Raw genomic sequence first — 23305 nt, 5'->3', positions numbered from 1 at the left:
CTGATCATATTTGATGTTTCAACAACCAGCTTTAACACAGCAGACAGGAAGTTCCACTCCTTTCATTTCATACTGACACTTGTGAAATTAGTGACAATATAACTAAAGATGTTTTTACACAGATTCAGTGAAACAACTTTAATTGCTTTTTAAACAGTCTCTCTGTGTCAGTTCTCAGGACTTTTGTAACTTGTAACTGAATCTCTGTGGTTTGGAGTTCAGCTTCACTCCAACCTTCCTGGTCTTATTACTATTTACTGATCACTTCCTACAGACACACTGCATTCTATTTCCTGTAGCTGTTTCACATTAAAAGCTTTCTACCAACAAGCAGCAGCTTTTATTGTGAAGCAGCTGCAGGTAATAAAAGGTGTTTGTCACCAAGTTAGCAGAGTTTTGTTAGCAGTGCTATTCTTCAATAACAGTTGGTCTACACAACAAGATATGGACATATTCTGTGTTATGTTGTCAGTGGTTCATTTTAAAGATTGTATGGAAGAATAGTACAAGCAGAAACAGCCACAATGAGCTGTTAGATAAAGAGCTGCAGATGACAGTCACAGCACACCAGCACACATAAAACACGTCATCAAAGTAAACAACAACTTTAAACTCACCATGCAGCCTTGTGGATAACTGTTTGAGCTGCCAGCACGACTTCAATGATCACGGTTGCTCACGACTCCGTTCACGTGTTCCCATCCCGATCGATAACAGAAATATAATTCAATATTACTTTACCTAATATCACATGTTACACTTAATACAACAGTAATTATCTTTATTTCTTTTTGAACAAATAATGGAAATTTAATTTAAACAAATTGTGTCTTTTGTTTTTCACACTCAGTGTGTAGATATGTCTGCTGCCAGCTGTCTGCGATCTGAAGATCAGTTTCTGTGCTCCATCTGTCTGGATGTGTTCACTGATCCAGTCACCACATCATGTGGACACAACTTCTGCAAAAACTGCATCACTGAACACTGGAACAGTAATGACCAGTACCTGTGTCCAATGTGTAAAGAGGTTTTCAACACAAGACCTAAGTTGAAGGTGAATACTTTCATCTCTGAGATGGTTTCTCAGTTCAGACAGGAAGCTCAACAGAAAGCCAGCAGCAGCAGCTCAGAGCAACAAGCTGCCAAATCAGGAGAAGTTCCCTGTGACGTCTGTACTGGAACCAAACTGAAGGCCCTGAAGTCCTGTCTGGTGTGTCTGACCTCCTACTGTGAGACTCACCTGGAGCCTCATCTGACAGTTTCAGGCCTGAAAAGACATCAGCTGATGGACCCTGTGGAGAACCTGGAAGACAGGATGTGTATGAAGCACGATAAACCTCTGGAGCTGTTCTGTAAGACCGACCAGACATGTGTCTGCATGCTCTGCCCTATTTTAGACCACAAGACACATGAGTTTGTTCCTCTGAAAGAAGAATATGAAGGAAAGAAGGCAGAGCTGGGGAAGACAGAGGCTGAAATTCAGCAGATGATCCAGAAGAGACGACTGAAGATTCAAGAGATCAAACACTCAGTTGACCTCAGTAAGGAAGATGCAGACAGAGAGATAGCAGAAGGTGTTCAGGTCTTCATCGCTCTGATGGAGTCTGTTGAGAGAAGCCTGAATGAGCTCATTGAGATGATTGAAGAGAAGCAAAGAACGACAGAGAAACAGGCTGAAGACTTCATCAAAGAGCTGGAACAGGAAATCTCTGAGCTGATGAAGAGAAGATCTGAGGTGAAGCAGCTCTCACGCTCTGAAGACCACCTCCACCTCCTCCAAAACTTCCCATCCCTGAAAGCTGCTCCACCCACCAAAGACTGGACAGAGGTCAGCGTCTGTCCACCATCATACGAGGGGACTGTGGTGAGAGCTGTGACTCAGCTGGAGGAGACGCTCAGTAAAGAGATGAAGAAGCTGCTCGGTGAGGCTGAGCTGAAAAGGGTCCAGCAGTATGCAGTGGATGTGACTCTTGATCCTGATACAGCACATCCTAAAGTCATCCTGTCTGATGATGAGAAACAAGTAAATCATGGTAATGTGATGAAGAATCTCCCAGACAACCCAGAGAGATTTTCTCCTTGTATTAGTGTTTTAGGAAAGCAGAGTTTCTCTTCAGGCAGATTTTACTTTGAGGTTCAGGTTAAAGGGAAGACTGACTGGGCTTTAGGAGTGGCCAGAGAGTCCATCAACAGGAAGGGAAAAATCACACTGACACCTCAGGATGGTTACTGGTGTATATGTTTGAGAAATGGAAATGAGTACAGTGCTCGTAATGACCCTCCAGTCGTTCTCTCTCTGCAGTCTCAGCCTCAGAAGGTGGGGGTGTTTGTGGATTATGAGGAGGGTCTGGTCTCCTTTTATGACATAGATACTGCAGCTCTTATCTACTCCTTTACTGGCTGCTCCTTCACTGAGAAACTCTACCCATACTTCAGTCCCTGTCATAATGATGGTGGTAAAAACTCCGCCCCTCTGATCATCTGCCCTGTCAATCAAACTGAGTAGAGTAATCACCTGTTTTATGTCATAAATGTGTCTTTGTTTTTGAAGAGAGTAAATATACAAACACATTCTTGTTTATTATGAGAAAAAAAGCCACAAACTAGGATTTCTATCTAAAATTAAATCTCTATTTAAACATATGATCAAATCCACAGAACTTTAGTTTCATTTCTAGTCAAAAACAAAAAACAAAACTTTCAGTTTGAAGTGAAACCACAGAAAACAAAGTGTGAATATTTCACAGTGTCATAAAGCTTCATTGTAGAGTTCGGCCGAGACCATGACTCCACAGAATATGTGTCAGTATTTTACAGGCTGTAATAAGTGCTGAAACACTTAATGACAACAGAACAACAAGAAATGAATTGATTGATTGATAATCATTTAAATTATTTGTCAGACAAACATTCTCAGGCTCCATCTTTTTAAATGTGAGGACAAATGCCAAGCAAAGGCCATATCTACAGTTTAGGTAGATCAAAGCCCTCCTGGATTAAGCAGACATCAGGACAGGATTGGCAAGGGACTGCTAATGACTCTGAAGAGTCAGGTTTGGGGATACACAGGCACTGCCAAAGATAAGACATTGGAGGCCTACTGTGTCTGGTATTTGCAATTCTAGGAATTACCTCCAGCCTGCATGGAATCTCATAAGAAAAAGTGGAATAAAAATGTTCAACAAAATGTCCAACAACACCGTTGTTGGGACTAAGATGGACCTGCCGTGTTGAAATGTGTGTGTCTGAACACATTGTTGCACAGCAACTCCCCCTCTCATCCTGGGACACTCCCCACAGATGATCACAACTCCCCCTCTTTCTGATTGTTTCTCTTTTTCCCCTTTTGTCCCAAATCAAGAGACTATTGCCAGATATACCTGCATGCTTTTAAAAAGGCTACAATGCCATTGCCTTAATTCTTTCCTTATTGTTTGAATGTGTACATCTGTGTCTATAACTATGTTAGAAATTTACAATAATTAGTAGTTATTAGTATTATTAACATAGTTCTCTCAGTTGTATGTGTATTAAAATCTGGTAAATAATATCTCAATAACCACTAGAGATAAACATGTGCTGTTTGGTAGCATTGTAATCTCCTAAGCATAAGAACATTAGATTTTTAGTCATGGTAGTTGTTTGGTAAAAAGTTACAGTTTTTGAGAAGTTGTTTTAAAGTAAGACACATTATCTGACCTCCAGTGGATGCCATGTCCTCAGAGGGGGGGGTCAAACAAAGATACCACCCCTGGGGGTCAGCAGTCCTCTGATTGGTCAGATGCTTCTTTGAAGTCCCTTACCTTACTGTACCTATAAAAGACCATCACTGGAATGCAATAGTTGGATTCTTTTTGTTACTGGTATGAAGTCCCATTCTTTCTCTCTGTTGAGACCAACTTCAGCTGACAATTCTTCATCTCCACTCTATGTGGCGGCAACACCTTCTCATCCATCCTAACGGCATCATCTCACTCAGCAGCTACCAGCCCACGGACACGCAAGTAGCGCACTTCTGCTCTGCTAACCGAGTGAATGCTGACCGAGTTGTTTTCTGTTATTGTTAGGTTAGTCTTTTACTAATAAATGTTTTGTGTATAAGTTCATTGCCTTTGTTTTCTTTAACTTACTTTCAGTCACTTTACATATCCAATCCCTTTTCTTAGTGGAAGTTAATCCCTTTCCAAAACTGATTTATGTGTTAAAGTTTCTCTTGACTGATCACCAAGAGAAACTATTTATTAGTGTTATTGTGCCGATTCTGAACTTATATCACTGGACGAATAATTGAAGAAATTCTGCGTAGTAATTCTGCTTAACACTAAAATTCCCTAAATTGAACTAAAATTACACTACAACTGTTGGTCAGACAAAACATTCAAAGACACCTTGAGCTCTTAGAAATTGTGATGAATATTTTCACTATTTTCTGACATTTTATAGAGTAAATAATGATTCAAAAACAGGTTAAAACAAGGTTAATTGTTATGAAAATAATCATTAGTTGCAGCTCTACAGTTGATTAATAGAATATATGTATAATATGTATAAAGGATTTTCTTATCTTGTCTTAGGTTTGTTTAGTTTCTGTCCACTTTGGCCAATTTGTTTGTTTGAATACTGGTGATATTGATTATGATTCAAAGAAATCTGTAAATATGTGATTGTAAAAATCTGTAAACTAAACTATGTCTGTAGTTTTAATGTTTAAAAGCTTTAAAAACATGGCCTGAGTAAGCAGTGACTTGTTGAACACCAAACACAAAAAATAAAACCTGGTTTACAGAGAAGCTGTGTTTGTGTTTCTGTTACAGTTCATTAACAATCACAAATGTTTTTCTGCTTTCTTTACCAAACACTTATTAGTCTACATATGCAGCTTTGTATCATCATGTTTTAATATTTTCTCTCTGCACTGATTATTGTTTTTTACTTAATTGGCCTACAATCTATTGAGAGGTTTGTTGTCTACTGAAATAAATTATCCAAATGTTTTTTATTGTTGCACATTGTTAAACTTTACGTCAATTGTACAGTAACCAATATTTCAATTAAAACATGTATCAGCACTTTATGTCACCTAGATATATGGTTCCTACATTTTTATTCTGCTTTATTAAATATTTTTAACCATTGTGCCCTGTCCCACAAAAAATAACAAAAAACCAAAACAAAAAACATTAATTAAAATAAAATAAAATAATTTTATGAAATAACGGGAATTTTTTGTGATATAGATAGCAGATAAAGTGATGTATTGTTATTACAAGAAAAGTTTCTTGTGAAAAGTGAATAATCTGGTATCTACAGTAGAAATAACTAAAAAAATATCTCAGAATAACATGAAAACATCTTGTTATAATTTGAAAAGGATCTCATTAAAAAACAAGAAAAGTTTCTAGTTATAACAGAAAACTGAACAAATATTTTATTGTCATGACGGCAGCAATACACTGCTGTAATAATATACATGTAAAGGTTTTTGTTTTTAAAAGCACATTGTTTTATTGGCATATAAAATTGCCCCCCACCCCTCCGATTTCATCAGGTGGGGGACAATGATATAGTTTAATGTGGTATGTTGGTTTTCCTCCTGTCCTCTCCAATTTTTTGAGTTTATAGGTCTTATATTTATAATTCAGAAGTGGGGATGACCTATGAGGGGAAGGGAAAAAATGGAGTGAGAGTGACAGTTTAGTGATAAAGTGCTGTAGAAAAATACCATCAAAACTAAAATTTGTAGCTCTGTACTGCAGTTTTTCCTTTATTAGGGCCCGAGCACCTAGCGGTTCGCTCACAATCTCCATTCAAATATATGAGTATTTTTCTGCGTCCAGCTGCAGTTACTTATTGTCTCTACACACCTGACAGTACACATTTCAATCAAACTTTGACTAGGTCATGTGGGTCAAAAGTCTTTCTTTTTCTAAAAATAGAGTTGATGAAAATTAGAAAATTAATTTGTTTTACACACAAACTCATCAAGAGTTTTCAATTTACTAATTGAAATTCAAGTGAATGGGCCCAAAACTTGCATGATTTCGATGACACAGGTGTGAGCAAGACAGACATGTCTCACCCTGCAGAAAATGCCATGCCACGCCATGACAGAGGAAGTTGCTATAACTTTATTGTAAATGCTCCAGTCTGCACCAAACTTTACATGTTTGATAAGAGTCCCGGCCTGGACACATCTACATGACAATATTCCATCAGTGATGCAAACTGGCTGAATAGCACCCCCTGCGAAATTTCAGGGAAGCAGCCCCAGCAGCAGGCAAAACAGTGGACAAAGGAAGTGATGTTTATCTCCGTCTTGCACTGTCTGAAAACAGCCTGGGTCTGAAGACACCTACATGCCCATGACAGAAGCCCTTCGATCGCACCGCTGCCCGACGTGCGAGGAGGCACGAGGCACTATTGTATTTTGTGTATTTGTTTGTTTGTTTCTTATTATTCCGCCACTTCAGACCTAAATTTGACCCCTTAAACATGCTCAAAAACTCACCAAATTTGGCACACACATCAGGTCTGGTGAAAAATTTGATAAAATGTAAAAATTAACCCCCAAAGTGCCAAAATGTGCTCTCTAGCGCCACCTATGTCACTAATATGGCCGCCACAGCCCAGAGGAATGTTGTAGAAAGATTGAACCAAAACTCAATTATTCATCTCATCAAGACCTACAAATCATATACTGACAGCCCTGACCTAAATCCAACAGAAAGTCCGCAATAAGCCCATCAAAGTACAACTTTGCGCCAATTTTAGACCCCGTACAAATGCTATATCCTCCGATGGCATTAATGGTATTGGCTTCAAACTTTGATCCATGACTTATGACACTGTGCTGAACAAAAGTTGTTAAAAACTTTGTAATAACTCAAATGGTTTAGATTTTATAAGCCCTGAAAGTTGCAGTGCCATATCACACCTTACAATGTAAACCAATGGGGAGGCAATCTATGGGCATGGACTTTGTGTCAAACTGAGGCTTGTGACGTCTAAACTATAAGTCTGACCACTTTCAAACCTGGATCAATGGATTCGCAATGAAATTTCCTACAAAAAAATATGATCTTTAGCACAGTGTCATAAGTCATGTATCAAAGTTTGAAATTGATACCATTAACACCCTCGGAGGAGATAGCGTTTGTTCGGGGGCCAAAATTGAGGCAAAGTCTTATATTGACAGGCTAATTGCGGACTTCCTGTTGGATTTAGGTCAGGGGTGTCAGCATATGATTTGTAGGTCTTGATGAGACGAATAATTGAGTTTTGGTTTAATTTCTGTATGACATTTCTATGGGCCGTGGTGGCCATTTTAGTTACATAGGTGGCGCTAGAGGGCACATTTTGGCACTTTGGGGATTAATTTTTACATTTTATCAAATTTTTCACCAGACCTGATGTGCGTGCCAAATTTGATCAGTTTTTGAGCATGTTTAGGGGGTCAAATTTAGGTCTGAAGTGGCGGAATAATAAGAAAGAAACAAACAAACACAAGAAATATAATAGTGTAATACAACAGTAATTATCCTTATTTCTTTTTGAAAAAATAATGGAAATTTAATTTTAAACAGAATGTGTCTTTTTTCACACTACATATGTAGATATGTCTGCTGCTAGCTGTCTGCTATCTGAAGATCAGTTTCTGTGCTCCATCTGTCTGGATGTGTTCACTGATCCAGTCACCACATCATGTGGACACAACTTCTGCAAAAACTGCATCACTGAACACTTGAACAGTAATGGCCAGTACCTGTGTCTGATGTGTAATAAGGTTTTCTACACAAAACCTGAGCTTCACATCAACACATTGCTCACTGAGATGGTTTCTCAGTTCAGACAGGAAGCTCAACAGAAAGCCAGCAGCAGCAGCTCAGAGCAACAAGCTGCCAAACCAGGAGAAGTTCCCTGTGACGTCTGTACTGGAACCAAACTGAAGGCCCTGAAGTCCTGTCTGGTGTGTCTGGCCTCCTAATGTGAGACTCACCTGGAGCCTCATCTGACAGCTTCACGTCTGAAAAGACATCAGCTGATGGACCCTGTGGAGAACCTGGAAGACAGGATGTGTATGAAGCACGATAAACCTCTGGAGCTGTTCTGTAAGACCGACCAGACATGTGTCTGCATGCTCTGCTCTGTTTTAGACCACAAGACACATGAGTTTGTTCCTCTGAAAGAAGAATATGAAGGAAAGAAGGCAGAGCTGGGGAAGACAGAGGCTGAAATTCAGCAGATGATCCAGAAGAGACAACTGAAGATTCAAGAGATCAAACACTCGGTTGACCTCAGTAAGGAAGATGCACTCACCACTCACCACTCTGATGAAGTCTGTTGAGAGAAGCCTGAATAAGCTCATTGAGACGATTGAAGAGAGGCTAAGAACGACAGAGAAACAGGCTGAAGACTTCATCAAATAGCTGGAACAGGAAATCTTTGAGCTGATGAAGAGAAGCTCTGAGGTGGAGAAGCTCTCACGCTCTGAAGACCACCTCCACCTCCTCCAAAACTTCCCATCCCTGAAAGCTGCTCCACCCACCAAAGACTGGACAGAGGTCACCATCCGTCCACCATCATATGAGGGGACTGTGGTGAGAGCTGTGGCTCAGCTGGAGGAGACGCTCAGTAAAGAGATGAAGAAGCTGCTCGCTGAGGTTGAGCTGAAGAGGGTCCAGCAGTATGCAGTGGACGTGACTCTTGATCCTGATACAGCACATCCTGATCTCATCCTGTCTGATGATGAGAAACAAGTAAATGATAGTGACGTGAGGAAGAATCTCACAGACAACCCAGAGAGATTTACACGTTATGTAAATGTTTTAGGAAAGCAGAGTTTCTCTTCAAGCAGATTTTACTTTGAGGTTCAGGTTAAAGGGAAGACTGACTGGGCTTTAGGAGTGGCCAGAGAGTCCATCAACAGGAAGGGAAGAATAACAGCTAGACCTCAGGATGGTTACTGGACTATATGGTTGAGGAATGGAAATGAGTACAAAGCTTTTGCTGGCCCTTCAGTCCATCTCTCTCTGAAGTCTAAGCCTCAGAAGGTGGGGGTGTTTGTGGATTATGAGGAGGGTCGGGTCTCCTTTTATGACGTAGATGCTGCAGCTCTTATCTACTCCTTTACTGGCTGCTCCTTCACTGAGAAACTCTACCCATACTTCAGTCCCTCTCCTAATTTTGGTGGTAAAAACTTCACTCCTCTGATCATCTGTCCTGTCAATCAAACTGAGTAGAGTAATCACCTGTTTTATGTCATAAATGTGTCTTTGTTTTTGAAGAGAGTAAATATACAAACACATTCTTGTTTATTATGAGAAAAAAAGCCACAAACTAGGATTTCTATCTGAAATTAAATCTCTATTTAAACATATGATCAAATCCACAGAACTTTAGTTTCATTTCTAGTCAAAAACACAAAGTTTCCAAAAAAACAAAACTTTCAATTTGAAGTGAAACCACAGAAAACAAAGTGTAAATATTTCACAGTGTCATAAAGCTTCATTGTAGAGTTCGGCCGAGACCATGACTCCACAGAATATGTGTAAATATTTTACAGGCTGTAATAAGTGTTGAAACACTTAATGACAATGGAACAGTAGAAAATGAATTGATTGATTGATAATCATTGAAATTATTTGTCAGACAAACATTCTCAGGCTCCATCTTTTTAAATGTGAGGTTTTGCTGCTACTCTCTGCTCTATATGATGGTAACTTGAATATTTTGGGGTTTTGGACTGTTGGTCAGACAAAACATTCAAAGACACCTTGAACTCTTAGAAACTGTGATGAATATTTTCACTATTTTCTGAAATTTTATAGAGTAAATAATGATTCAAAAACAGGTTAAAACAAGGTTAATTGTTAATGAAAATAATCATTAGTTGCAGCTCTACAGTTGATTAATAGAATATATGTATAATGTGTATAATGGATTTTCTTTTTTAAGGTTTGTTTAGTTACTGCCCACTTTGGCCAATTTGTTTGAATAATGATAAGATTGATATTTTTCTGCTTTCTTTAACAAACACTTATTAATCTACATATGCAGCTTTGTATCATCATGCTTCAATATTTTCTCTCTGCACTGATTATTGTTTTTCACTTGTTTGACCTACAATCTATTGAGAGGCTTGTTTTCTACTGAGGTAAATTATCCAAATGTTTTTTATTGTTGCACATTGTTAAACTTTATGTCAATTGTACAATAACCAATATTTCAATTAAAAACATCCATCAGTGCTTTGTATCACCTTAAAACATGGTTCATTTCATTTCATCAAATATTTTTAACTGTTGCAACCTGTCCCACAAATGAATAAATAAATATAAAATAAAAATAAAAATACATAAAGCATGAAAAACATGGATATCCTGGAAAGCATGGTTTTTAAGCAATTTTAAGTTGTATGTCTCCTGGTCGGATCAGCCTGCCAAGCCTTGTACAAACCAGCTTGTTTTTTCATGGGAGCCAACTACCATCAGCCACCAGGACCCCAGATACCGAACATCAAGAAGCCACAACTACTAACTGTAGCCGAATTTATGCAGTGGGTCCACTTGTTGGACCTGTGTTGGTAAGTTCCGATGCTTGAAGCCTTTTTCTATGGGTCACCTGTGCTAAATACCAGATCAACACTGTGGGCTCCGGCTTGAAGCCCCTGCGTGTAAGTGCCTGTGCCCTCCCTGCTAACAGCTGCTACCCACCACAACTGGTCACTTAACTATAATTCTGCACTTTTAGCCCTGTACTGGCTCCCCTTGTGAGTTTCTGTTTCCCAGCTACTCATCCATAACCAAATGGCTCAACTCATCTCTCCACTGGACTGAGTGGCGATTGGGAGTCCCTACTGCCACCTCCCTATGCTCTGATGGACCCCAAAACCAGCTAAGAGATGTTCCAATCTCATCATCATTCCCATTTTAACCAGGATAAGGAAAAACAGTTTTCATCACAAATGCACTGTCACTCTAGGTAATTTGAAGAGAAGGTCTAACCTGATTTTTGTACCCCTAAAAAATTGCAGCCCAGCCAATAAGATGCACATAAAAAGAAACTAAACATGGCTCTCTTAAACATCCGGGCACTTACTAATAAGACCTTTTTTTAAAAATGATTTTATCATTGAACACAAATTAGATTTAATTTTCCTCACTGAAACATCTTTAAATTCAGATGGGACTTCTATTCACTCAATCCATGAAGGGAAGCGAGGAGGAGGACTGGCTGCAATTTTTTCAGACATTTTTAAGTGCAAGAAACTGAGTCTTGGTAGCTATTCATCTTTTGAATACCAGGCAATGTTACTGGAAAGTCAAACTTCGGTGCTGCTGATTAATATCTAAGTATACAGCCTCATTTTTAACAGACATCTCTGAACTATTTTCAGTCTGTTTTACTAACCATGAGAGGATTCTTATAACTGGTCATTTTAATTTGCATATCGATAACGACTGCATTGCTATGGGCTTTTTGCAACTGTTACACTCTTTTGATTTCATACAACATACTGCTGGGCCAACTCACAAACATGGCTACACATTACACCTAGTGATCTCTAGACAGCCATCCCAGCTCCACCAGAATCGGCGGGACCACTCACACATCACGTGCCTTGCTACTGTCTGTAGCTCTCAGCTCCAAGCTCGTTGGTTGTTACTAAGACGTAAATCTTTAAAAAAAATTCAAAAATGTATATATTTAAAGACTCAGTATTTCCTTAAACAGCAGGGGCCAGATGCATAAACAATACGTACAGACAAAAACCAGGCATAAACCATTTCCCGCACATAAACTGGTATTAATGAACAGAATGTGCGATGAGAATGTGCGCACCTCATGCATCCTTTAGACCGGGTGTACACATGTTTGTCCTAAGCAATCTGGTGATGTGATGAGGTGGAGATGAAATATAAGGTGAGAAACGGAATCTTTTAGTAAAACCTTGTTTGTTTAGGTTAATAACCAGCTGCACTGACATGGCACTGGCGTTTACACACATATTTGTAAAATGCCAATCAAAAGCACATTTTAAGTTAACATTGATTAATGACATTTGTGTTTAATGTTATTATTCTTATATTTCTTTCTTAGTTGTGACACACCTTGTAAAGTCAGTTTGGATATGAGCGCTACAAACTAATCATTGATTATATTTCTGAGATATCACTGCCAACGATGGTTTACAGTCCATGTGATGAATTAATGATATGGACGCTATAAAGCCTCTTTCACTGTTCATAAGGACACCTGACTGCTGGTTTAAGACACACTTGAAAAATAGTGAACCCGTCCTTTAAGTTACACCCCTCACCATAAATATTTAGAACAGTTCGATCAGGATTTATATCAGTGTTTCCTCTAGGTTGAGTCTGAGCTAACCCCTTCACTTTTCCAGCTGTTGGGGAAACAACACACGTGACTTTTCTTGGTCTTGACAAGCTGCAGCATTTATTAACTGACACACTGTAGTCTGTTCTGTACATTTACAGTCAGATTGACAACTTACTGATAACCTTTTTCACTGCTTCCCTCGTATTCACCGTCACTTTTCTGACACTCGCTCTCTCGCTTAACCACTCACTCGCTTATGTGCCCTTCCTGAAAAGGAGTTACGCTTCCTGCAGTTTCCCAGGCAACAACACAGATGTTGACTCACGTTTCGAAACAGCGCTGCTCAGAGGCTCCCAAACACTGTTGATTTCCAAATGAATGGATATTTGGCATTTAAAAAATTATTTTTTGTCTGGTGGGGGTTGTCTGCACTAAGTATATACACTGTAAATACTTTGAGGTAAGAGCTGATATTTACCTGAAATCCTTTATAAAGCAGTATCTGCTTCCCACCTGTTATTTACAGTACCACTTTTGCTCCATGATATTTCACAATAATCATGTAAGTCAGAGGGAGGAAACAAACTCACAGTCAGAGCTGCAGTAAGAGGAGGAGCAACACTGGAAAGATAAGACAGCTGCAACGTCACTCTGCAGAAATGAAACTAAAAGTTTGTCAGAGTGACAGCAGAGCTGCAGTCGAGTCTCTCCACTTCTGTCCAAATAAAAATTAAACTGAGTTCATCAAGTCTTTCTCAACAACACAGCAGAGTCTCTGCCAAACACTGGTGAGTACAACTGATCATATTTAATGTTTCAACAACCAGCTTTAACACAGCAGACAGGAAGTTCCACTCTTTTCATTTCATACTGACACTTGTGAAATTAGTGACAATATAACTAAAGATGTTTTTACACAGATTCAGTGAAACAACTTTAATTGTTTTTTAAACAGTCTCTCTGTGTCAGTTCTCAGGACTTTTGTAACTTGTAACTGAATCTCTGTGGTTTGGAGTTCAGCTTCACTCCAACCTTCCTGGTCTTATTACTATTTACTGATCACTTCCTACAGACACACTGCATTCTATTTCCTGTAGCTGTTTCACATTAAAAGCTTTCTACCAACAAGCAGCAGCTTTTATTGTGAAGCAGCTGAAGGTAATAAAAGGTGTTTGTCACCAAGTTAGCAGAGCTTTGTTAGCAGTGCTATTCTTCAATAACAGTTGGTCTACACAACAAGATATGGACATATTCTGTGTTATGTTGTCAGTGGTTCATTTTAAAGATTGTATGGAAGAATAGTACAAGCAGAAACAGCCACAATGAGCTGTTAGATAAAGAGCTGCAGATGACAGTCTCTTACTGTGTTTGTGTAAACCAGCTCACATAAAACACGTCATCAAAGTAAACAACAACTTTAAACTCACCATGCAGCCTTGTGGATAACTGTTTGAGCTGCCAGCATGACTTCAATGATCACGGTTGCTCACGACTCCGTTCACGTGTTCCCATCCCGATCAATAACAGAAATATAATTCAAAATTACTTCACCTTATATCACGTTATATTTCATACAACAGTATTTATCTTTATTTCTTTTTGAACAAATAATTTAAATTTAATTTAAACAAATTGTGTCCTTTGTTTTTCACACTCAGTGTGTAGATATGTCTGCTGCCAGCTGTCTGCGATCTGAAGATCAGTTTCTGTGCTCCATCTGTCTGGATGTGTTCACTGATCCAGTCACCACATCATGTGGACACAACTTCTGCAAAAACTGCATCACTGAACACTGGAACAGTAATGACCAGTACCTGTGTCCCATCTGTAAAAAGGTTTTCAAAACAAGACCTGAGCTTCACGTCAACACATTGTTCTCTGAGGTTGTTTCTCAGTTCAGACAGGAAGCTCAACAGAAAGCCAGCAGCAGCAGCTCAGAGCAACAAGCTGCCAAATCAGGAGAAGTTCCCTGTGACGTCTGTACTGGAACCAAACTGAAGGCCCTGAAGTCCTGTCTGGTGTGTCTGACCTCCTACTGTGAGACTCACCTGGAGCCTCATCTGACAGTTTCAGGCCTGAAAAGACATCAGCTGATGGACCCTGTGGAGAACCTGGAAGACAGGATGTGTATGAAGCACGATAAACCTCTGGAGCTGTTCTGTAAGACCGACCAGACATGTGTCTGCATGCTCTGCCCTATTTTAGACCACAAGACACATGAGTTTGTTCCTCTGAAAGAAGAATATGAAGGAAAGAAGGCAGAGCTGGGGAAGACAGAGGCTGAAATTCAGCAGATGATCCAGAAGAGACGACTGAAGATTCAAGAGATCAAACACTCAGTTGACCTCAGTAAGGAAGATGCAGACAGAGAGAAAGCAGAAGGTGTTCAGGTCTTCATCGCTCTGATGGAGTCTGTTGAGAGAAGCCTGAATGAGCTCATTGAGATGATTGAAGAGAAGCAAAGAACGACAGAGAAACAGGCTGAAGACTTCATCAAAGAGCTGGAACAGGAAATCTCTGAGCTGATGAAGAGAAGATCTGAGGTGAAGCAGCTCTCACGCTCTGAAGACCACCTCCACCTCCTCCAAAACTTCCCATCCCTGAAAGCTGCTCCACCCACCAAAGACTGGACAGAGGTCAGCGTCTGTCCACCATCATATGAGGGGACTGTGGTGAGAGCTGTGACTCAGCTGGAGGAGACGCTCAGTAAAGAGATGAACAAGCTGCTCGGTGAGGCTGAGCTGAAGAGGGTCCAGCAGTATGCAGTGGATGTGACTCTTGATCCTGATACAGCACATCCTGAACTCATCCTGTCTGATGATGGAAAACAAGTAAATCATGGTGATGTGAGGAAGAATCTCCCAGACAACCCAGAGAGATTTACACGTTATACTGATGTTTTAGGAAAGCAGAGTTTCTCTTCAGGCAGATTTTACTTTGAGGTTCAGGTTAAAGGGAAGACTGACTGGGATTTAGGAGTGGCCAGAGAGTCCATCAACAGGAAGGGACAAATCACACTCAGTCCTGAGGATGGTAACTGGACTATATGGTTGAGAAATGGAAATGAGTACAGTGCTTGTAATGACCCTTCAGTCTGTCTCTCTCTGAAGTCTCAGCTTCAGAAGGTGGGGGTGTTTGTGGATTATGAGGAGGGTCGGGTCTCCTTTTATGACGTAGATGCTGCAGCTCTTATCTACTCCTTTACTGGCTGCTCCTTCACTGAGAAACTCTACCCATACTTCAGTCCTAGTCTGAATGATGGTGGTAAAAACTCCGCCCCTCTGATCATCTGTCCTGTCAATCAAACTGAGTAGAGTAATCACCTGTTTTATGTCATAAATGTGTCTTTGTTTTTGAAGAGAGTAAATAAACAAACACATTCTTGTTTATTATGAGAAAAAACACAAACTAGGATTTCTATCTGAAATTAAATCTCTATTTAAACATCTGATCAAATCCACAGAACTTTAGTTTCATTTCTAGTCAAAAACACAAAGTTTCCAAAAAAACAAAACTTTCAGTTTGAAGTGAAACCACAGAAAACAAAGTGTGAATATTTCACAGTGTCATAAAGCTTCATTGTAGAGTTCAGCTGAGACCATGGCTCCACCGAATATGTGTCAATATTTTACAGGCTGTAATAAGTGCTGAAACACTTAATGACAGAACAACAGAAATGAATTGATTGATTGATGATCATTTAAATTATTTGTCAGACAAACATTCTCAGGCTCCATCTTTTTAAATGTGAGGTTTTGCTGCTACTCTCTGCTCTATATGATGGTAACTGGAATATTTTTGGGTTTTGGACTGTTGGTCAGACAAAACATTCAAAGACACCTTGAACTCTTAGAAACTGTGATGAATATTTTCACTATTTTCTGACATTTTATAAAGTAAATAATGATTCAAAAACAGGTTAAAACAAGGTTAACTGTTAATGAAAATAATTATTAGTTGCAGCTCTACGGTTGATTAATAGAATATATGTATAATGTGTATAAAGGATTTTCTTATTTTGTCTGAGGTTTGTTTAGTTTCTGTCCACTTTGGCCAATTTGTTTGTTTGAATATTGAATAGATTGATTATGATTTAAAGAAATCTGTAAATATGTGATTGTAAAAACGTGTAAACTAAACTATGTCTGTAGTTTTAATGTAAAGCTTTAAAAACATGGCCTGAGTAAGCAGTGACTTGTTGAACACCAAACACAAAAAATAAAAGCTGGTTTACAGAGAAGCTGTGTTTGTGTTTCTGTTACAGTTCATTAACAATCACAAATGTTTTTCTGCTTTCTTTACCAAACACTTATTAATCTACATATGCAGCTTTGTATCATCATGTTTCAATATTTTCTCTCTGCACTGATTATTGTTTTTTACTTAATTGACCTACAATCTATTGAGAGGTTTGTTTTCTACTGAAGTAAATTATCCAAATGTTTTTTATTGTTGCACATTGTTAAACTTTATGTCAACTGTACAGTAACCAATATTTCAATTAAAACATGTATCAGCACTTTATGTCACCTAGAAATATGGTTCCTACATTTTTATTCTTCTTTATTAAATATTTTTAACCATTGTGCCCTGTCCCACAAAAAACAAAAACAAAAAACATTAATTAAAATAAAATAATTTTATGAAATTTTTTGTGATATAGATAGAAGATAAAGTGATGTGTTGTTATTACAAGAAAAGTTTCTTGTGAAAAGTGAATAATCTGGTATCTACAGTAGAAATGACTAAAAAATATCTCAGAATAACATGAAAACATCTTGTTATAATTTGAAAAGGATCTCATTAAAAACCAAGAAAAGTTTCAGTTATAACAGAAAACTGAACAAATATTTTATTGTCATGACGGCAGCAATACACTCCTGTAATAATATACATGTCAATCTTTCATATTCAGTATATATATAGAATAGATTATAAAAGGTGGTGTGTATAGAAGCTCAGTGGAACCACAGATCTTCCAGGGTCGTGTGTTTCAACCTTGTTACAGGTAAGTTTAGCAGCTGGTTTTTCTCTTCTTTGAAACTTACCTTTATAAATAGCTGCTGCTGCTAATATGGTGTCTCTGTGCAGCAGTGACCTCCGGTTCCAAGCACAGTTACTCTCACCCATACCTGCAGAGTATGGAAGTGAAACTTCATATAAGTTTGCAAATTATGTTGAATAAATGTTGTCAAATTTGGTTTAGAGGCCCAAAAACTGCACATATCCAGTTTTTCTCTCATACAATCATCACTTACTACAGCCTCAACAATGACCTTACAGTTTACACAGTGTCAACAAAAACTTTATTGACTCAACTTTATTTCATAAAGGCGGGATGTACTGTAGGGCCTCTATAGTCTGTAGTAGATCGGTTTAAATTGTATAATAATATACTCATATACTTGCAACTGAGTGTAGTTTCCAAATCTGTTCAGTGCTACTTAGAAGTGAATTTCATCCCAAATTAAAGCTGCAAGCAGCATTGAACGGACCCTCGCGCCTCTGCGCACGTCAGGCGGCAACGCAATCGAAGGGCTTCTCTCACGGGCATGTTGATGTCTTCAGACCCGTGCTGTTTTCAGACAGTGCAAGAAGGAGATAAACATCACTTCCTTTCTCCACTATTTTGGCCTGCTGCTGGGGCTTTTTTTTGCTGATCCTAAAAATTATCCAATCCGTGACTCAAGTCCGTGATACGATCCGAACTGTGAGTTTTGTGATCCATTGCACCCCTAGTGTTAACATGTCAGCTTTGTAGACTATATTTTGTATGTCATGCATAGTTGTGACACACCTTGTAAAGTCGGTTTGGATATGAGCGCTACAAACTAATCATTGATTATATTTCTGAGATATCACTGCCGACGATGGTTTACAGTCCATGTGATGAATTAATGATATGGACGCTATAAAGCCTCTTTCACTGTTCATAAGGACACCTGACTGCTGGTTTAAGACACACTTGAAAAATAGTGAACCCGTCCTTTAAGTTACACCCCTCACCATAAATATTTAGGACAGTCTGATCAGAATGTATATCAGTGTTTCCTCTAGGTTGAGTCTGAGCTAACCCCTTCACTTTTCCAGCTGTTGGGGAAACAACACACGTGACTTTTCTTGGTCTTGACAAGCTGCAGCATTTATTAACTTACACACTGTAGTCTGTTCTGTACATTTACAGTCAGATTGACAACTTACTGATAACCTTTTTCACTGCTTCCCTCGTATTCACCGTCACTTTTCTGACACTCGCTCTCTCGCTTAACCACTCACTCACTTATGTGCCCTTCCTGAAAAGGAGTTACGCCACCTGCAGTTTCCCAGGAAACAACACAGACGTTGACTTACGTTTCGAAACAGCGCTGCTCAGAGACTCCCAAACGCTGTTGATTTCCAAATGAATGGATATTTGGCATTTAAAAAAAGATTTTTTGACCTGGCGGTGTTTCTTGTTGTACTATAATAGGGGAAACACTGTAAATACTAAGCTGATATTTACCTGAAATCCTTTATAAAGCAGAATTTGCTCCCCACCTGTTATTTACAGTACCACTTTTGCTCCATGATATTTCACAATAATCCTGTTAATCAGAAGGAGGAAACAAACTCACAATCAGAGCTGCAGTAAGAGGAGGAGCAACACTGGAGAGACATGACAGACAGGTTCACTGACATTCTCCACAAATGAAACTAAAAGTTTGTCAGAGTGACAGCAGAGCTGCAGTCAAGTCTCTCCACTTCTGTCCAAATAAAAATTAAACTGAGTTCATCAAGTCTTTCTCAACAACACAGCAGAGTCTCTGCCAAACACTGGTGAGTACAACTGATCATATTTAATGTTTCAACAACCAGCTTTAACACAGCAGACAGGAAGTTCCACTCTTTTCATTTCATACTGACACTTGTGAAATTAGTGACAATATAACTAAAGATGTTTTTACACAGATTCAGTGAAACAACTTTAATTGTTTTTTAAACAGTCTCTCTGTGTCAGTTCTCAGGACTTTTGTAACTTGTAACTGAATCTCTGTGGTTTGGAGTTCAGCTTCACTCCAACCTTCCTGGTCTTATTACTATTTACTGATCACTTCCTACAGACACACTGCATTCTATTTCCTGTAGCTGTTTCACATTAAAAGCTTTCTACCAACAAGCAGCAGCTTTTATTGTGAAGCAGCTGCAGGTAATCAAAGGTGTTTGTCACCAAGTTAGCAGAGCTTTGTTAGCAGTGCTATTCTTCAATAACAGTTGGTCTACACAACAAGATATGGACATATTCTGTGTTATGTTGTCAGTGGTTCATTTTAAAGATTGTATGGAAGAATGGTACAAGCAGAAACAGCCACAATGAGCTGTTAGATAAAGAGCTGCAGATGACAGTCTCTTACTGTGTTTGTGTAAACCAGCTCACATAAAACACGTCATCAAAGTAAACAACAACTTTAAACTCACCATGCAGCCTTGTGGATAACTGTTTGAGCTGCCAGCCCGACTTAAATGATCACGGTTGCTCACAACTCCATTCACGTGTTCCCATCCCGATCAATAACAGAAATATAATTCAATATTACTTCACTTAATATCACGTTATACTTAATACAACAATAATTATCCTTATTTATTTTTGAAGAAATAATGGAAATTTAATTTTAAATAAATTGTATATTTCGTTTTTCACACTCAGTGTGTAGATATGTCTGCTGGCAGCTGTCTGCGATCTGAAGATCAGTTTCTGTGCTGCATCTGTCTGGATGTGTTCACTGATCCAGTCACCACATCATGTGGACACAACTTCTGCAAAAACTGCATCACTGAACACTGGAACAGTAATGACCAGTACCTGTGTCCCATGTGTAATAAGGTTTTCTACACAAAACCTGAGCTTCACATCAACACATTGCTCACTGAGATGGTTTCTCAGTTCAGAGAGGAAGCTCAACAGAAAGCCAGCAGCAGCAGCTCAGAGCAACAAGCTGCCAAACCAGGAGAAGTTCCCTGTGACGTCTGTACTGGAACCAAACTGAAGGCCCTGAAGTCCTGTCTGGTGTGTCTGACCTCCTACTGTGAGACTCACCTGGAGCCTCATCTGACAGCTTCACGTCTGAAAAGACATCAGCTGATGGACCCTGTGGAGAACCTGGAAGACAGGATGTGTATGAAGCACGATAAACCTCTGGAGCTGTTCTGTAAGACCGACCAGGAATGTGTCTGCATGCTCTGCTCTGTTTTAGACCACAAGACACATGAGTTTGTTCCTCTGAAAGAAGAATATGAAGGAAAGAAGGCAGAGCTGGGGAAGACAGAGGCTGAAATTCAGCAGATGATTCAGAAGAGACGACTGAAGATTGAAGAGATGGAACGATCAATCAACTTCAGCAAAGGAAATGCAGACAGAGAGAAAGCAGGTGTTCAGGTCTTCATCACTCTGAAGGAGTCTGTTGAGAGAAGCCTGAATGAGCTCATTGAGACGATTGAAGAGAAGCAAAGAACGACAGAGAAACAGGCTGAAGACTTCATCAAAGAGCTGGAACAGGAAATCTCTGAGCTGATGAAGAGAAGCTCTGAGGTGAAGCAGCTCTCACGCTCTGAAGACCACCTCCACCTCCTCCAAAACTTCCCGTCCCTGAAAGCTGCTCCACCCACCAAAGATTGGACAGAGGTCAGCGTCCGTCCACCATCATATGAGGGGACTGTGGTGAGAGCTGTGACTCAGCTGGAGAAGACGCTCAGTAAAGAGATGAACAAGCTGTTTGAGGCTGAGCTGAAGAGGGTCCAGCAGTATGCAGTGGATGTGACTCTTGATCCTGATACAGCACATCCTTATCTCATCCTGTCTGATGATGAGAAACAAGTAAATCATCGTGATGTGAAGAAGAATCTCCCAAACAACCCAAAGAGATTTTCTCTTTGTCCCTGTGTTTTAGGAAAGCAGAGTTTCTCTTCAGGCAGATTTTACTTTGAGGTTCAGGTTAAAGGAAAGACTGACTGGGATTTAGGAGTGGCCAGAGAGTCGATCAACAGGAAGGGACAAATCACAGTGAGACCTCAGTATGGTTACTGGACTATAGTGATGAGAAATGGAAATGAGTACAAAGCTGGTAATAACCCTCCAGTCGTTCTCTCTCTGAAGTCTCAGCTTCAGAAGGTGGGGGTGTTTGTGGATTATGAGGAGGGTCTGGTCTCCTTTTATGACGTAGATGCTGCAGCTCTTATCTTCTCCTTTACTGGCTGCTCCTTCACTGAGAAACTCTACCCATACTTCTGTCCTGGTCCTAATTATGGTGGTAAAAATTCCGCCCCTCTGATCATCTGTCCTGTCAATCAAACTGAGTAGAGTAATCACCTGTTTTATGTCATAAATGTGTCTTTGTTTTTGAAGAGAGTAAATAAACAAACACATTCTTGTTTATTATGAGAAAAAACACAAACTAGGATTTCTATCTAAAATTAAATCTCTATTTAAACATCTGATCAAATCCACAGAACTTTAGTTTCATTTCTAGTCAAAAACACAAAGTTTCCAAAAAAACAAAACTTTCAGTTTGAAGTGAAACCACAGAAAACAAAGTGTGAATATTTCACAGTGTCATAAAGCTTCATTGTAGAGTTCGGCTGAGACCATGACTCCACAGAATATGTGTCAATATTTTACAGGTTGTAATAAGTGCTGAAACACTTAATGACAGAACAACAGAAATGAATTGATTGATTGATGATCATTGAAATTATTTGTCAGACAAACATTCTCAGGCTCCATCTTTTTAAATGTGAGGTTTTGCTGCTACTCTCTGCTCTATATGATGGTAACTGGAATATTTTTGGGTTTTGGACTGTTGGTCAGACAAAACATTCAAAGACACCTTGAACTCTTAGAAACTGTGATGAATATTTTCACGATTTTCTGACATTTTATAAAGTAAATAATGATTCAAAAACAGGTTAAACCAAGAACAATTGTTAATGAAAATAATCATTAGTTGCAGCTCTACAGTTGATTAATAGATTATGTGTATAATGTGTATAAAGGATTTTCTTATCTTGTCTGAGGTTTGTTTATTTTCTGTCCACTTTGGCCAATTTGTTTGTTTGAATATTGAATAGATTGATTATGATTTAAAGAAGTCTGTTAATATGTGACTGTAAAAACCTGTAAACTAAACTCTGTAGTTTTAATGTAAAGCTTTAAAAACATGGCCTGAGTAAGCAGTGACTTGTTGAACACCAAACACAAAAAATAAAAGCTGGTTTACAGAGAAGCTGTGTTTGTGTTTCTGTTACAGTTCATTAACAATCACAAATGTTTTTCTGCTTTCTTTACAAAACACTTATTAGTCTACATATGCAGCTTTGTATCATCATGTTTCAATATTTTCTCTCTGCACTGATTATTGTTTTTTACTTAATTGACCTACAATCTATTGAGAGGTTTGTTTTCTACTGAAGTAAATTATCCAAATGTTTTTATTGTTGCACATTGTTAAACTTCATGTCAACTGTACAGTAACCAATATTTCAATTAAAGAAGATTCGGCAAAAGATTCTGCAAACTTGTTCTGTACCAATAGAACAAACTACTATCAGCACAGAAAACCAGTCTGGACCAACAGCCTGTGGACTCCTGTTCCATGTCAATAGTCAGTAAATTATTGTACTGGTTTGTAGCTGTTTTTAAAAGGTTCAGTAATTCCCTAAAAAAGCTGATTTCTGTAGTTTTTAAAGGACGGGTTCACAATTGTTCAAATGTGTCTTAAAACAACAGTCAGGAGCCCAAATGAACAGTGAAACCTGTTTTTCTTGCTGTAATCATTCCTCAAATCCATGATACGATCTGAACCATGAGTTTTGTGATCCGTTGCACCCCTAGTGTTAACATTTCAGCTTTGTAGACTATATTTTGTATGTCGTGCACATAGATAAGAGTGTGTAAGTCATGTATTTGATACATGCATTAATACTTTCTGAT

The 23305-nt window shown here is 38.9% G+C and overlaps 3 protein-coding genes across 3 annotated transcripts; all 3 read left to right on the top strand.

Annotated features, from left to right (window-relative positions):
- The first annotated feature begins 584 nt into the window (after positions 1-584).
- LOC137180330 (E3 ubiquitin-protein ligase TRIM39-like) lies at positions 585-2582 on the top strand. Its single transcript, XM_067585658.1, has one exon. It carries the CDS (start codon positions 860-862, stop codon positions 2504-2506), a length of 1647 nt encoding a protein of 548 aa, XP_067441759.1. The 5' UTR covers positions 585-859; the 3' UTR covers positions 2507-2582.
- An 11396-nt stretch (positions 2583-13978) lies between these two features.
- Positions 13979-16579, top strand: LOC137180329 (E3 ubiquitin-protein ligase TRIM21-like). The gene has a single exon (XM_067585657.1). The coding sequence runs from the start codon at positions 14007-14009 to the stop codon at positions 15651-15653; it is 1647 nt and encodes a 548-aa protein (XP_067441758.1). The 5' UTR covers positions 13979-14006; the 3' UTR covers positions 15654-16579.
- Positions 16580-20035: 3456 nt separating this feature from the next.
- LOC137180328 (E3 ubiquitin-protein ligase TRIM39-like) lies at positions 20036-22851 on the top strand. The gene has a single exon (XM_067585656.1). The coding sequence runs from the start codon at positions 20036-20038 to the stop codon at positions 21674-21676; it is 1641 nt and encodes a 546-aa protein (XP_067441757.1). The 3' UTR covers positions 21677-22851.
- Positions 22852-23305: the final 454 nt, after the last annotated feature.

Source organism: Thunnus thynnus, chromosome 3, assembly GCF_963924715.1.
Source record: "Thunnus thynnus chromosome 3, fThuThy2.1, whole genome shotgun sequence".
In the NCBI taxonomy this organism is placed as follows: Eukaryota; Metazoa; Chordata; class Actinopteri; order Scombriformes; family Scombridae; genus Thunnus; species Thunnus thynnus.
This window is presented reverse-complemented; position numbering and strand designations above follow the sequence as displayed.